General features: G+C 36.7%; 1 protein-coding gene across 2 annotated transcripts; it reads left to right on the forward strand.

The window, feature by feature from the left end:
* The first annotated feature begins 1,527 nt into the window (after positions 1-1,527).
* Positions 1,528-16,930, forward strand: N6AMT1 (N-6 adenine-specific DNA methyltransferase 1). Of its 2 annotated transcripts, XM_044666900.1 has the most exons (6): positions 1,528-1,874; positions 5,702-5,788; positions 6,332-6,422; positions 7,817-7,900; positions 12,084-12,225; positions 16,295-16,930. In XM_044666900.1, the coding sequence occupies exons 1-6, from the start codon at positions 1,729-1,731 to the stop codon at positions 16,399-16,401; spliced, it is 657 nt and encodes a 218-aa protein (XP_044522835.1). In that variant the 5' UTR covers positions 1,528-1,728; the 3' UTR covers positions 16,402-16,930. The 2 variants fall into 2 exon arrangements, with proteins under 2 accessions (XP_044522835.1, XP_044522836.1); XM_044666901.1 differs by lacking the exon at positions 7,817-7,900.
* The last annotated feature ends 434 nt before the right edge of the window (positions 16,931-17,364 follow it).

The raw sequence follows: 17,364 nt of genomic DNA on the forward strand, positions 1-17,364 counted from the left end.
TAGGTGCTTCAAGATGGAAAGCTGCTTCTCCTCTTCCTGCAGGAGATATGAAAGCAAGAAATGGAAGGCTTGCCTCCTCTCCTCTTGCTATATGTAAACTATACCTGTTCCTCAGAGACCATTCACTAGGCAATAAGCATACTGAGATGGCCATAGCTGGCACTTCCCACCCCTTTTCATTCCATCTTTATTCTCTATGAATGGTGGGTTGGTTATTCAAATCAAGTCACCCCCAATCAATCAATTTCAGCCATAAACTTTAGACTATGATAGGAAGTTATTGGAGGCAGAGTGGTATTGTATGTGAATTATGTTCCAGTAAGAAGAAATTTGGTCATACCCCAGGGATCTGTTATAAATTATCAAGTTAATGTAAGGGGGGAGCAACAAGGGGGAGAAGAATGATGTATATTATGTCTGTCCATAAAGGTCTATCTAAAGGTGACTCAAAAGGAAGAACAGACATATCCATCTTCTCCTCCTCTACCCTTCTCCAGGGAAGACTTTGATTCCCACTTTGGAAAGAAACTAGGACGTTTGGTGCCAAAGGTTAACCACTCAGCCTGTTCTCAGAGAGAGGGTTTCAAGTTAGAATTATATCTGATCCCTTACCTATTACTAGCCTAAAGCATGTAATATTTAGTTTCAAGTTAACTTTTTGATCACTATTCCTTAATGGGGAAGGAATGTCCCAAGGCCCTATTCCCATTCCACCAAATGCCAGTTTCACAATGAATACATGGAGCAAATAAAACATTTATTTAAATGGATGAAATATAGAAATAAAAAAGTAGATATGAGAATATATAGCAGACAACACACAGAGTAAATTATGAGCTCTGCTACTGTGAGATAGTTTATCCAAGAGTTTCAAATCTACCCCAAGGAGAAATTCTCTTAAAGTTTGCAGTTCTACATGTCAGCTTGTTCCCAGAATCTTTTCATGGACCTAAAGAAGGGTTAGAATTGAAACCCTGCATCTTCTCTCTCGATGCTGGAAGATCTTTTTTTCATTTCCTCTGTTCCTTAGTTTGGTCCAAGGAACTAATTTCCAATAGTGAGGGAATCTCCTACAACTAACTAGCCCTTTGAGCCAAGATTTATGGTAGTTTAAAAAGGAGTCATTCAAGAGATTATAACAAATATAGCCAGAAAAACCCTCCAAGAGGAAACCTCGGAGAGGGACAGGGAGGGGAGCCTTGGCAATGGCCTAGGCATAGGCCACCTTCCTCCTCTCCTCCACTCAAATTATGGCCAAAGACCTTGGGTTTATCTGTCTTAGCTAATGGCCATGTATGCCCTAGGAGCCAAGGGCATACTTGATTAAGATGTGCCAACATCAAAAACAAAAAACAACTGCGCCATGCCTAACACTAAAGGCTTTTCTCCCACAAATTGGAGAAAAGGGACTTCAAGCAACGAGGAGTTATGAGTTAACTGTTCGCCATATAAAGTTATTTATGGCTTAGATAACCAAATTTAGGCTATGGAAATTCAGCTCTGAGAAGAGCGGGGGGGGCGGGGCGTGATAAAGCTGCTCAACGATTAGAAGGGAGACGCCAGAATAATACGTTATCACCGGCTGGGAGGCAGACGAAAGACAACCCGGAAGCCAAGGCTCAGGGGCAGCTCTGCGCACGCTCTCGGGAGACGGACGCGCCCCGACGACAGACAAACTCGAGACTGAGACTACGCCCAGCTACGTAGGCCCCGAACTGCGCCGCAGAGATGGCGGGGAATTGCGCCCCGCCACGTTTTCCTACTCCGTTGCACCGGCACGTGGGGCAGGGTGCTTTCCAGGAGGTTTACGAACCGGCCGAAGATACATTTTTGTTGCTGGATGCATTGGAGGCAGCGGCCGCCGAGCTCATGGGGTGAGAGGATAGGAGCTTGGCGGGTGAATGAGGAAAAGTAAAGGGAAGAGAAACAAGTGATTACCACTTCTGGCAGGGGAGAGGCGGGGCGGACGTAAAGGACGCTGGAGAGGGGGCGGTGCCAGAAAGGACTAGAGGAGCGGCTTTAGGGACAATGTAGGGGGCGGCGGAGTCAGGGAGGGGGAGGGGAAGTGGTTACTGTTTCACCAAAGGCTTCTCAGTGTATTGTACTTACTGCACACTATGTAGAGAATTCCTTTGCCACTCTCAATTAGTACCAAGGAGCTTTTACGTTTCTAATACAATATGTCATAGAATTAAATCTCAAAGTAATTTTAAAGGACTAGGGAAATTACACTTAGTAAATATTTCTATTCTTTTCTGAAATAAATACATAGTTCTTTTATAATATTTTACTGAAATGACTTTAATTATCTAGAGACATCACCAATATAAATTGTATTTTCCTAATTCAATAAGGCAATATTTATTTGCATACACAGTATAATTCTACAACTTTGAGATTTCAGAATTAAAATTAAAATGATAGCAAGTATTTTTATATATGATTATAGTGGACTTTTAAAAATTTTATTTATTTTTCTTTTCTTTTTTTTTAAACCCTTAACTTTTGTGTATTAGCTCCTTGGTGAAAGAGTGGTAAGGGTAGGCAATGGGGGTCGAGTGACTTGCCCAGGGTCACACAGCTGGCAAGTGTCTGAGGCCAGATTTGAACCTAGGACCTCCCATCTCTAGGCCTGACTCTCAATCCACTGAGCTACCCAGCTGCCCTTAAAAATTTTATTTTTATTGTCATGCAAAACACACTTCTATATTGGTCATTGTTGTAAGAGCAAAACCATACATAACCAAAACCCTAAAATAAAACCAAAAATACCCAGATGACTCCCAACAGTTCTTTCTCTGGAGGTGGACAGCATTCCCCATAAGTCTTTCAGTAGTGTTCCAGATCATTGCATTGCTGAGAGTAACCAAGTTTTCACAGATAATCATCATCCAATATTGTTATTACTATGTACAAGATTCTCCCGGTTCTGCTTATTTCACTCTGCTCTACATCAGTTCCTGCAGATCTTTCCAGCTTTTTCTGAAATCATCTTGCTCACCATTTCTTTTTTTTTTTTTTTTTTAACCCTTACCTTCCATCTTAGAATCAATACTATTATATATTGGTTCTGAGGCAGAAGAGTGGTAAGGACTAGGCTATGGGGGTTAAGTGACTTGCCCAGGGTCACACAGCTAGGAAATGTGTGAAGTCAGATTTGAACTTTGAACCTCTCATCTCTGGGCCTGGCTTTCAATCCACTGAGTCACCCAGCCCCTTATTTATCATTTCTTATAGCACAATAGTATTCCATCACCAATATGCACCACAACTTGTTCAGCCATCCCCAATTGATGGATATTCCCTCATTTTCCAATCCTTTGCCATTACAAAAACAGCAGCTATAAATATTTTTGTACAAGTAGGTTCTTTCCCCTTTTTTTAAAATCTCTTTGGCTACAGACCCAGTCATGGTATTAATGGATCAAAGGGAATGCACAGTTTTATAGCCTTTGGGCAAAGTTCCAAAGTGCCCCTCCAGAATGGTTGGATCAGTTCACAATTCCACCAACAGTGCATTATTGCCCCAATTTTGCCACATCCTCGACAACATTTATCACTTTCCTTTACTACCATATTGGCCAATCTGATAGGTGGAAGGTGGTACCTCAGTGTTTTTATTTGCATTTCTCTAATCCAGAGAGATGTAGAATGTTTTTTCATATGCTTATTGATGGCTTTGATTTCTTCATTTGAAAATTGCTTGTTCATGTCCTTTGACCATTTGTCAATTTGGAGAATGGCTTGTATTCTTATAAATTTTACTTAGTTCTCTATAAATTTGAGAAATTAGATCTTTATCAGAGACATTTGTTACAAACTTCTCCCCATTTGTTGTTTCCCTTCTAATCTTGGTTACATTCATTTTGTTTGTACAAACCTTTTTAATCAAAATTATATCTTATTTTGTTTCATTTTTAATTTTTTATTTAATTTTATTGTTGCGATATTTATTATTATTATCATATTTTATATCTTATACTAGTCTCAATCTCTTCTTCCCTTCTCCAGAAATCTGCCAGGAAAACTATTCTGTATTCCCCTAAATCATATATCCATTTTGACCTTTTAGGGTGTGAGATATTATTGGTCTATACCTGGCCTCTCTCTGCCATACTCTTTTCCAATTTTCCCAACAGTTTTTGTTAAATAGTGAGTTCTTATTCCACAATTGTTTGGATTTATCCAACAGTAGGTTGCAAGGTCATTTGCCCCCTGTATACTGTATATCTAATCTCCATTGATCTACCATTCTATTTCGTAACCAGTACCAGATTGTTTTGATGATTGCTACTTTATAGTATAGTTTGAGATCTGCTACTGCTAAACCTCTTTCTTTCACATTTTTTTTTTTTGGTTCCCTTGATATTCTCGACCTTTTGTTCTTCCAGATGAATTTTGTTATGATGTTTTCTAGTTCTATAAAATAATTATTTGGTAGTTTGATTGGTATGGCATTAAATAAATTAATTTAGGTAGAATTGTCTTTTTTATTATATTAGCTTGGCTTATCCATGAGCAATTAATTAATATTTTCCCAATATCTTTAGATCTGACTTTGAATGAAAAGTATTTTTGTAATTGTGTTCATATATCTCCTGTGTTTGCTTTGATTCTCAGGTATTTTATACTATTTAGGGTGATTTTAAGTGAAAATTTCTCTTTCTCTCTCTTGCTGCTGGACTTTGTTGATAATATATAGAAATGCTGATGATTTATGTGGATTTATTTTGTATCTAGCAACTTTACTAGGGTTATTAATTATTTCAACTAGTTTTTTAGTTGACTCTAGGATTCTCTAAGTATACCATCATATCATCTGCAAAGAGTGATAGTTTAGTTTTCTCATTGCTTATTTTAATTCTTTCCATTTCTTTTTCTTTCTTTGTTGCCAAAACCAGCATTTCTAATACAATATTTAAAAATAGTGGTGATAATGGGCATCCTTGCTTCACTCCTGATCTTAATGGGAAGGTTTCTGATTCTTATTCCAGTTGACACTTGGTGAAAGTTTTAGGTAGATACTACTTATCATTTTAAGGAATGACCCATTTATTCCTATGCTTTCTAGTGTTTTTAACAGGAATGGGTGTTGTATTTTGTCAAAGGCTTTTTCTATATCTTTTGAAATAACCATGTGATTTCTGTTAGTTTGGTTTTTGATATGATAAATTATAATGTAGTTTTCCTAATATTAAACCAGCACATTCCTGGTGTAAATCTCACCTGATAAGAGTGAATGATCCTTGTGGTATATTGCTGTTGTTTCCTTACTAATATTTTATTTGAAATTCTTGCATCTATATTCATTAATGAAATTGGCCTATAATTTTCTCTCTTTGTTTTTGTTCTTCCTACTTTAAGTTAACAGTGCCACATTTGTTTCATTAAAAGAATTTAGTAGGATTCCTTCTCTGCCTGTTTTCCCAAATAGTTTATGTAATATTGGGCTTAATTATTCTTTAAATGTTTGATAGAATTCACTTGTGAATCCTTCTGGCCCTGGGATTTTTTCTTAAGGGGTTCATTTATAGCTTGTTCAATTGATTATTTGAGGATTCTGTTTCCTCTTTTCCTAATCTGGGCATAATGTTAATTTTCTGCAATGATGGAACAGGAAAAATATATGCTCAAACTAGTGGGTTACATTTGGTGGAGTATGAATTGGTTTTATTTTCTAAATACAATATTTTCAATTCAGAGTAGAGATATGCCTTGAAATAGGATCTGGATCTGGCATCGTGTCTGCATTCCTGGCTTCAATTATTGGCCCTCAGGCTTTGTATATGTAAGTATAATTATACCAGTTATACCAAATAATGTATTAAGAATTATTAATTTGAATACTTGAATAATTACTTGAAAGTAATTAACTTAAGTTATTTGAATAAAATATTTTATGTTAACATTTTCAAGGTACACATTTGATTTTTAAATGCAAGAATTAAACAACTAAAGGACACAAGATTGAATAGTACAGCTTTCTTGGACAATTTAAATGATACATGCAATACTAATTTGGGTCCAAGTTATTTATCTCTAGTATTTTTTTTTAATTTTCTTTAAAAGAAATGGCATATAGAGTCCCTTCCTGCTCTAACATTCCACAGATTTAAATAATTTTTTATTGACACCAGCTGTTAGGACCCACAAATGTGCATCATTTTCCTGCTTATTATTGTAGCAGTATACTTTTTTCTTAGACTTTCTTTACTTGCAAAAAATTAAACATTTCTTTTTTTCTATCCATCATAAATTTGTCCCATTAATTTGTTAAGTGTTACTTGTTTCCCAAAGGGTTATTTTGTTGTGGTTATTGTTTTTTTTATAGGTGTACCGATATCAACCCCAAAGCAGCTGACTGTACCTTGGAGACAGCACAATGTAACAAAGTTCATATTCAGCCAATAATTACAGATTTGGTGAGATAGTAATCCTTTTCCACAAATAATATAAAATAAAAAATTCTCCCTGACTATTTTTTAAACTGTTATCTTCCACTTTAGAATCAATACTATGTATTGGTTCTAAGGCAGTGGTAAGGGTAGGCAATGGGGGTCAAGTGACTTGCCCAGGGTTACAAGGTAGGAAGCATCTGAGGTCACATTTGAATCCAGGACTTCCCGTCTCTAGGACTGGTTCTCAATCCACTGAGCTACCTGGCTGCCATCCCTAACTTCTTAAAAAGGTATAGGCAGGCATAGGTAAAGAGCCAGCCATAGTGAATAGACTCAGGAAGCCCTAGATTCAAATTTTGCTTCTGACATTTGATTTTGGGAATTATTTAATTTGTCAGTACCCAAGTAACAATCTTAATTCACAGGATTATTGTGAGGACTAAACAAGATAACATGTAAAGTAGCTATAAGAGAATAGTTAGCCCAAATAGATGAAATTTTTAAATAGTTGAAGGTTCATCCTTTAAGGACTTCCTAAAATGTAATATCTTCATGGTCCTAAATATTGTGCAGAAAATACTTTATGATATCTGTGCTATGAATCTCTCTTTAAGGTCTCCAGGGAAATAGATTTAACAGTCTTTATGAATAAGCATATATTTTTTAATCATCTAATGAATGCTTAAGCTTTAACAATGGAATTAGAATTTAGAATACTTTTAGAATTTGACACAGTTGAAATGAAATGCTATAGGGCAGCCATTATTAATGAAGCATTACTTTGATTTAGGGGGGAAAAAAAGTCTGAACTAATAGAAAGAGAGGTAGCAAAGCTATAATTCTACAAGCATAAATTCTCTTTCTCCTGAATTCCAACTGTATATATTACATCTAGTTGAACTAAATTTATTGACTCAAAAAAGGCATCTTTTTCTAGTTTTTTAATCAGAAAATTGTACTATTTTAAGTATTTATGAAATGTAGCTATTTCTGTTTCCACCTTTCTATATTCTTTGTAAGATTTGGGAAAAGAAAATGAATATTTAGGGTAATAGACCTTTAAAAGTTGTATATAAAGTTGCTGGCAGAGCATTTGCTATAATCTGTATACTCTGTTCTTTATTTCATTTTATAAGAATGTTCCCATTGTGCACAATATGGGTTATTGAAGAGTAGTAACATGCCCAAATATTATGATTATTTTGATGAGCCAATTTCTATGCTCAAAAAAAAATTCTGTATTTTGTGTCAATTTATGTGAGATGAGAATATATGCAATTTTAAGATGTCTCAGCTCCTGAACCTGCCACGCATTACAATACACTAAACACATTTCTTCTGCAAGAATAGAAGTGGCATTATCAAGGATACTGATATTTAAACACAAAATCCAGTTCACAATTTTGGTTTGTATCCAGGCCAAAGGATTGCTACCAAGGTTATTCAGCAAAGTCGATCTTCTGGTATTTAATCCACCCTATGTGGTAACACCTTCTGAAGAGGTAAGAAATGTATGAAAATTTAAACTTACCATCATCTTTAGTTTACATATTAACTAGTATTGAATGAATTTAATTATTAATTATTCATAATTTATAATTATGTCATGTAATTATATATAATAATTTGTAGTAAATTATTATCAATTAATAATTGAATATTAATTATAAAACCATTCAAGAAAACATGGGAAGAATTGTATGAAAATAGACACAAAGTGAAGGATGCAGAACTCAGAATGACTGAAATAATATGAAAATATTAAAAAAAAATTTGAACTGATTCATCACAATGAGTAGTTGGAGTGCTTAGATAATGAAATGTGTTCCCTCCTCTTAGTAAAAAGGATAGTGAAATACAGAGGAAAAATGTAGCTTATGATTTTTTTAAAGTAAAGGCCTGACTGTGCCTCACTGCTTTGCTCAGAAACTTTCACTAATTCTCAAACTAAAATGTAAGACTTCCATAAATTGGCTCATCTTCCTCTCCAATAGTATTTCCTATATTTTTCTCGAGTAACCTATAATGCAGCCAAAACAAATCCCTTTTTATTTCCACAGTTTACATTTCACCTCTCACCTTATTATGAATATACTCCTTACTTATTTTTACCTTTTAGAATCCCTTTTTTCCTGATTTAGTGTGACATCTTCCCTGATTGCATCTGCTATTTTTGCTTTTTCCTCTCCTCTATTATTCCTACAGTTTGTTTTGTTTTTTTTTAACCCTTACCTTCTGTCTTGGAGTCAATACTGTGTATTGGCTCCAAGTCAGAAGAGTAGTAAGGGCTAGGCAATGGGGGTCAAGTGACTTGCCCAGGGTCACACAGCTGGGAAGTATCTGAGGCCTGATTTTAACCTAGGACCTCCTGTCTCTAGGCCTGGCTCTCAATCCACTGAGCTACCTAGCTGCTCCCAGTTTTGTTTTGTTTTTTAACTCTCTACTCCCTTCAGTATCCCACCCATTTTTTTATTCTCTTGTGTTTATATCAGAGGTTGACATTTATTGAAATTATTTTTCCCTTTGTATAACCAGTTTGTATAGCATGGTGCTTTGTATTTAATATTTGTTTAATTGAACTGTAGTGGATATAAAAACTGTCATTCTCAAGGAGATAAAGCCAAGTTGAGAGGGGATGACAAAACTATTGTGAATCACCAAGGATTACATTATTTATTTATATTAAAGTTGAGTTAGGATTAGACTATTACAATTTAAGTTAGTTTTCTCCTACCATTTGTAATTTTCATAATAATCCTGCTAAGTACCAGAAGAACCATAGGTTTATAAAAGGCAAACACAGGACTCTTAAATATTCTTAGAATTTTAGAACTGGAAGCAGTGACAGGCATTATCTTCCATGGTTTACAGGTAGGCCCAAAGAATCTTCTTACAAGCCTTATGGAGATACTTATCACTATAGGGTGCCTCAACACTGTACATTAGAAAGAGTGCTTTACTAATAAAGAGAATCAACATCAAGTTCATGGCTATTTGGGTCTGAGCCCTGACTTTACAAATGCCCCCTTTCACTTCAGCTTTAAGTACCAGAGGGGAAGAGAAAAACCTATCAAGTCCCACCTTCATCAGGGAAGAGAAAACCTGGATGGTGATTAAGAAGGGCCCATTTGTATCTCTTCTTCATTCAAAGATATATCAATGGTCACAGCAAACAAAGCTGATTATTCAGACAGGCTTTTCTCTGATTTCTCAGATCCTGTTTGAGGATTTATAGGAAAAATAGGCAAAAGTCACACCTGATGAACATGGATGGGTTGAGAACTCTGTTGGAGAAAGCGCCTGCTTCAAGATCACAGATCCAAAGGCATCTCAGCTCAGTAGATAAAGAGCCAGGCCTGAAGAGGAGATGGGAGGTCCTGGGTTCAAATGTAGCCTCAGACACTAACTAACTCTGTGACCCTGGGCAAGTCACTTAACCCACATGGTCTAGTCCTTATCACTCTTCTGACTTGGAACCAATAGTATTGATTCTAAGAAAATAAGGAATTTTTTTTTAAGTGTATCTTTGCATATTGGGTTCCTTAAAAGTTATGTCAATCAGTTTTTTAAAAAATTTTTACACCTCTCCTTTTATCTTAGAATTAATATTGTATAGGGCAGCTGGGTAGCTCAGTGGATTGAGAGCCAAGCCTAGAGACAGGAGGTCCTAGGTTCAAATCTGGCCTCAGACACTTCCTAGCTGTGTGACCCTGGGCAAGCCACTTCTTGATTCCAAGACAGAAAATAAGGGTTTAAAAAAAAAGAATTAGGGGCAGCTGAGTAGCTCAGTGGAGTGAGAGTCAGGCCTAGAGACAGGAGGTCCTAGGTTCAAACCCGGCCTCAGCCACTTCCCAGCTGCGTGACCCTGGGCAAGTCACTTGACCCCCATTGCCCACCCTTACCACTCTTCCACCTATGAGACAATACACCGAAATTAAGGGTTTCTTAAAAAAAAATTAATACTGTATATTGGTTCCAAGGCAGAAGACTGGTAAGGGCTAGGTAAGATCACAACTAGGAAGTGCCAGAGGCTAGATTTGAAACCAAGACCTCTTGTCTTTAGGTCTGGCCTTCAATCCAGTAAGCCACTTAGCCCTATTGATCAATTTTTAAATAAAATATATATCATTATGTCAAAAAAAAAGCCATAAAACTTTTTTCTTTTTTAAAACCCTTACTTCTTCTCTTAGAATTAATACTAAGTATCAGTTCTGAAGCAGAAGAACTATAAGGGCTAGGTTACTGGGGATAAGTGATTTGCCCAGGATCACCCAGCTAGGAAATGTCAGGCCAGATTTGAACACAGGACCTCTTGTCTCTAGGTCTGGCTTGTAATGCAAAGATGCAACAAAAGCTTTTACCCTTGCAAAAGTTAACTGAAAACTTCTGGCAGTTAGAAGCCTTAGAATCCTGACAGAAGTCAGTTGGAACCTGAGGCTTGAAGAGAGCAGAAGGTCTAACCGAAGCTCTGCTTTTGGGTTTCGTCTTTGCTTTGGCCTGTGCTTTTGTCTCTGGACAATTTGAACCTAGCTAATTTCTCTGGACCTCTCCCTGACCTTCTCCATATTCCCTCCATGTTACCTTTCCTGTATTTTCCCCGTGGGCTCTGGGAGGAAGGGCGGCTTTTGGATTTTAGTGATTAGACTTAGTGGGTTTAGTTTCCCTATAGGCAAGTAGGACATCCTTGAATCAAAACTCCTTTATTTAATTGATTTAGAATACACTTTATTTTAAAAGCAGCCAAATCATTCCTGGCTTGGAGAGCAGGCTCTCTCTAAGTCTAACCCACTCCTGTGACCCTCCCCCACCTTGAGTTTCTCCCTAGTGGCTGTCAGAAAACCCTAAACCCTTCTCTCCTTCTGACTAACCTAGAAAATTAATGAATCCCCTTATTTCCTATTCAAACCCTCTGGTGAATCATTGTGTTGAAGATTAGGCAAGAGTTTGAAGAGAGAAGGAATTATTTTCTTTAATTTCCTGAGGGAACTGGAGGCATCCATCTTGGAGGAAGTCGTTGCCAGAGACTTCCTCCTGCACCCATCAGTTTCACTGACAGGGAAGAGCCCTTCCTCTAGGGACTCCTCCCTGTAAGGACTTGAGAAACTGATAAGAAAAGCCCTCAAGGCAGATTTAAACCATTTCTGACTGGCCCAACTCCTTGTGTCCACAGAGATATCTTTCCTGCCTGGAAGGGTTCAGCCAATTCCATCAGTATCCTCTGTCTCTAGCCTTAGTGTCTACCTGTTTCAGCTGCCTCTCCTGAATACCCCACCTATTCCCTTATCATCCAATTTACCACTTCATTCATTCCTTCCCTAAACTCAGCCATCTCTTTCATTCCTCTCCTATCACCTCATTCACCTTCAACCCCTCCTTATTAGCAAGGATTAAGAGAGCACCCCAACTTTATTAACTACAGGCTTTCTATCCACTGAGCCATCTAGGTGCCCCAACTCTTGTTTCTGTAAAACAAAGAAGGTAATGTAATCTCTAGAATTTAACTAGCTTTAAATTTCAACTTTTCCAAATACTGCAAAAACAGAACAAATGTTTATAGACATTAATTTACGTTTCCAAACAAATGATTAACATAAATCTAATTTTGATTAAGAATTTTGGCAGTTCAAAATTCCAGATGTGATCTTAATTCAGTAAAAAGAAGATTCTCTTTCATTGGTAACCCAGGTAGGAAGTCACGGAATAGAGGCAGCGTGGGCTGGTGGCAGAAATGGTAGAGAAGTCATGGACAGATTCTTCCCTTTGGCTGCAGACCTACTATCACAAGAAGGATCTTTCTACTTAGTTGCCATTAAAGAAAACAACCCAGGTAATAAAATTTGATTTATCTTTTAATGATTTACTTTTCTGAAATTATAAAACCAAAGTATAAGATTTCAAATTATAATGAGATATTAATACTGGAGAGGAACAGGATATAGTAGGTTCTTAATGCATGCTGCTTAGTTGGCTATTAGATTGTTTTAATCATTCAAAAACAAAACAAAACTTATTTAGCCTGAGTTTCTTAAATGTGTGTGCTGCTATTTAGACATAAAAACGTTTATAACTTCTTCCAAGCACCACATCCTCAGTATGGTGAACTTCCTACCTCTAATCATCCTGACTAGTTTTATTATATTCTTTCTTATGTGACTGTTCAGTTACAGTTGATGTCTAAGTTTTTTATTTATACCTTGAATATGAGAATCCTAATTATAATCCATATTATTAATGACTGTAGATCAGGAATATCAAGGGAATCAATGAAAGAATATGTGAAAAAAGACAACCTAGCAGTACCAGATTTCAAAGTATATTACAAAAGAATAATTATCAGGATTATCTGATATTAGCCAAGAAATAGTGGTGAATCAGTAGAATAGATTTAGTACATAATATACACCAGTAAGTAGCCATATTAGTCTAGTGTTTGATGAATGCAAAAATCCAAGTTTTTGAGGCAGAATTTATTATCTGACAAAAATTGCTGGGAAAACTAGAAAGCTGTCTGTCAGAAGCTAGGTACAGACCAACATCTCACTGTTTAGCAAGATATGGTTAAAATGGGCATATAATGTAGCCATAAGGGGTGATGTAAGGAATTAGGAGAACATGGGAAATTTTTACCTGCAGATGTATAGATATGGTAGGAATTTATGGTTAAATGAGATAGCTAGGATCATGAGAGGGAAAATGGATAATTTTGATTACATTAAATTTAAAGCACAAACAAAACCACTGTAGCCAGTACTCAAAGGAAACCAGGGGGAAATTTTTACAGCAATTTTCTCTGATAGAGGCCTCATTTTTCAAATATTTAGGGAGCTGAGTCAAATATACAAAAATAAGTCATTCCCCAGTTAATAAAAGGTCAAAGGATATGAACAGGTAGTGTTCAGAAGAAATCAAAGCTATTGATAGTCATGTGAAAAAATGTTCTAAATTGCTGCTAGAGAAGTACAAATTACCTTATACCTCTAGAGTTGGCTAACATGACAAAAAAGGAAACTAACACCCTGGGGGAATTTGGGAAAATAGGTATACCAGTGTACTGTTGGTGGAGCTGTAAATTGGTCCACTCATTTTGGAGAACAATTTGGAACTTTGCCCAAAGGGCTGTAAAACTGCAAACCCTCTGACCCAGGCAATACCACTGTTTGGTATGCCAGAGATCAAAGATAAAGGAAAAGGACCTAAATATACAAAAATATAATAGCTCTTTTTGTGGTGCCAAAGAGTTGGAAATTATGGGGATGCCCATCAGTTAGATGGATAACCAAGTTGTGGTATGTGATTATGAGAGACTACTAGTATGCTTTAAGAAATAGGGAGCAAAAATAAACCAACAAAAAACCCTAAATGCAGAGTAAAGTGAATAGAACCAGAACAACGTATGCACTAATTACAAAATACTGTTAACAGTAATCTCCTGTGAGACTTATATGTGATAGATACAGTAATCCATCTCCAGAGAACTGATTAATTCTCAGATTGAAATACATTGTTTTTCACTTGCTTTTTTTTTTCAACAGTGCCAATATAGAAATATTTTGCTTGACTTCACTTGTGTAATGGGTATCATATTGTTTGTCTTCTCAGTGAGTAGGAAAAGGGCTGTAGAGAAAAAGAAATTCGAAAGAATGTAAAAATAAAATTAAAAAACAAGCAGCAAGATGAAAGAAGACTGGCATTGCTATTAGAAAACCTTAGATTCATGTCTTACCGCTGATACAGACTTGCCCTGTGAACATGAGAGTCACATAATGTACCCCTCACATTTTTTTCTTTTACATTTAAAAAAAAAATTTTTTTTTAAACCCTTGTACTTCGGTGTATTGTCTCATAGGTGGAAGATTGGTAAGGGTGGGCAATGGGGGTCAAGTGACTTGCCCAGGGTCACACAGCTGGGAAGTGGCTGAGGCTGGGTTTGAACCTAGGACCTCCTGTCTCTAGGCCTGACTCTCACTCCACTGAGCTACCCAGCTGCCCCCTCCCTCACATTTTATAAGGTGCTAAGTCATACTGCAGTTGCTCATCTGTTGGTGGAGTCCCCATACAACTCTGCTCCTTCACAAAGCTGCACATTCATTTTTTTCATATTGCAAATTCTAAAATATTCCATATGCTTGAAGTCCGTTTGAAGCATTTTTTTCATATTGCAAATTCTAAAATATTCCATATGCTTGAAGTCCATTTGAAGCATTTTTTTCAAATATATTTTCAATGTAGTGTTTGAATGGAACTGTGGTCTCATTAATTTCAGAATTCCCTCCAATGACAAAGACTGAAACATCTGCACCTCTATGTGTCTTGTATAACTTGTCCATGTTTTCCCACCATAAGGGGCCCAACTCAACATTTTGGAGAGAGATGACTTGGCTAGACACACACATATGTATATACACCCACATATATAATATACATTGCACATAAATGTGTACATTTTAGAAATGTTTATAAAACATGTAATGTAGATATTATTGCCTTAGCTCTGCCACAGACAGCATGGAGTGACCCTGGGTTTTTTTTGAAAGCTATGCCAGCAGAACATGAACTTTTTGCAAGTTTATATATGCCTTTTTGGAAAGACTTAATAGTGTGGCCCTAGAAAAAGAGTAGTTATTTTTCTTTCCTTTTTTTTTTACTATTGTTCATGTTTCATTTTCTTTTTTTCTCCCTTTTTTAATTTAGAATATTTTTCCATGGTTATAGCACCCCCCAACTTCTGCTCTTTCAAACTCCCCTCTCCCAAAGCCTACAAACAATTCCACTGGGTTATACATGTATCATTGTCCAAAACCTATTTCCATGTTATTCATATTTGCAGTAGAGTGATCTTTGAACATCAAAACCCTAATCACATCCCCATCAAACTACGTGTTTGATCATATATTTTTCTAATACATTTCTGATCCCACAGTTCTTTCTCTGGATTTGGATAGCGTTCTTTCTCCTAAGTTCCTCTGGATTGTCCTGGGTCATTGCATTGCAGCTGGTAGAAAATCTGCAGCAATTCCTGGAGGTCATTCCTGTTCACATGGAATTCCTCCAGTTCTTTATTCCTCTTAGCACAATAGTGTTCCATCACCAACAGATACCACAGTTTGTTCAGCCATTCCCCAATTGAAGGACATTCCCTATTTTCCAATCTTTTGCCACCACAAAGAGCGCAGCTATAAATATTTTTGTACAAGTCCTTTTCCTTATAATCTCTTTGGGGTACAAACCCAGCAGGGGTATGGCTGGATCAAAGGGCAGGCATTGTTTTGTTTTTTTTTTTTAATTTTTATAAAAACCCTTACCTTCCATCTTGGAGTCAATACTGTATATTGGCTCCAAGGCAGAAGAATGGGAAGGACTAGGCAATAGGGGTCAAGTGACTTGCCCAGGCTCACACAGCTGGGAAGTATCTGAGGCTAAATTTGAACCTAGGACCTCCCGTCTCTAGGTCTGGCTCTCAATCCACTGAGCTACCCTGCTGCCCCCCAGGCATTCTTTTAAAGCCCTTTGTGCATAGTTCCAAATTGCCCTCTAGAATGGTTGGACCAATTCACAACTCCTCCAGCAATGTATTAGTGTCCAATTTTGCCACATCCCCTCCAATGTTTATCACTTTCCTTTGCTGCCATATTGGCCAGTCAGAGCAGTTGTTTTTCAAGGAGCATCCCAGCTAATATAGAGAAGTTAAATCAGCAGTTAGATGGCCACATAAATGATCCAAATATTTGAATGCAGCAATTCATGAAATAAAAACAAATACAAAAGGGGCCTGTGTACTATATTTGCATTTTTGTATGAACAGACTATATGCAATTTTGCTATACTTTTTTAGCAAATATCACAAGTAAATTTTAACAAATAAACTAATATGATTTTATATTTCATTTTGATTTCAGATGAAATTATGGAAACAATGAAGAAATATGGTTTACACGGCATAACCGTACTTTCTAGACAAGCAGGAGGAGAAATTCTTTCAGTTCTCAAGTTCAACAAGTGCTAATATATGTACAATGGGGCCCTCATATCTGTGGTTTTCCTTTCTGAGGTTTCAGTTGTCCATAGGCAGGCCCTGCAGAAGCATTTGGGCAACAGTCTCTTCTGCTTTCATTTTCAGGTTTTAGGTTTTTGGCTTGTTGTAAGTTGGGCTCGCAGGGAGGAAGAATGTAGATTTGCTTGTATTTGATGTTTCAGTCATCAAAGGTAGTTCTTAGAATGTATCTCCCTCAAATACAGGCCCTACTGTATTGTGAAATATTCAGTCACTAATATGCTTTAAAGACAAAGCTATTCCAAGAACAAGGTAAGAGACTTGAAGTGTGGCTTTTTAAGCCTTGAGAACAATTTAAGTTAAATTATTTAAGCTAAATCAATGCCTTTTAAAATATACTCTATGACTTTTTAAGAAAAACTTCTCTGGGCTTTAAGCTGAGTCAGATAGTGGTTTATTAAACAGGGTTCATAAAGACTAATAAAAATATATGGCATAGCAAATGTCACTGTCACGAGTAATAAGAGAAGGATTTGACTTATATGTTTGTTGTTTGTTCTTCAGTTATGTCTGACTCTTTGTGATGCCTTTTTTATCCTCCACTCTCTCCTAATATCCGTTCAGGCTTATGTTTGTTGCTTCAACACTATCCATCTTATCCTCTCCCATTTACTTTTACTTTTGTTTTCAGTCTTTCCCAGCGTTATCTTTTCCAGGGAGTCCTGTCTTCTCTTTATGCTGCTTGGCCTTCCAGCAAACAGTCTTAATTTCTTTAAGTATTGATTGATCTGATCTCCTTGCTATCCAAGGGATTCTCAGAAGTCTTCTCCAGCACCACAATTGCAAAATGTGGATTCTGTGGCACTCAGCTTTCCTTATAGTCCAACTCACATAGCCATGCTTTTATCCATCCTTTGTTCCTGAAAAGGATCAGTGATATCATGGAGTACAAAGTTTCACGAAGTCATCAGCCTC

Source organism: Gracilinanus agilis, chromosome 3 (genome assembly GCF_016433145.1).
Source record: "Gracilinanus agilis isolate LMUSP501 chromosome 3, AgileGrace, whole genome shotgun sequence".
Classification (NCBI taxonomy): domain Eukaryota; kingdom Metazoa; phylum Chordata; class Mammalia; order Didelphimorphia; family Didelphidae; genus Gracilinanus; species Gracilinanus agilis.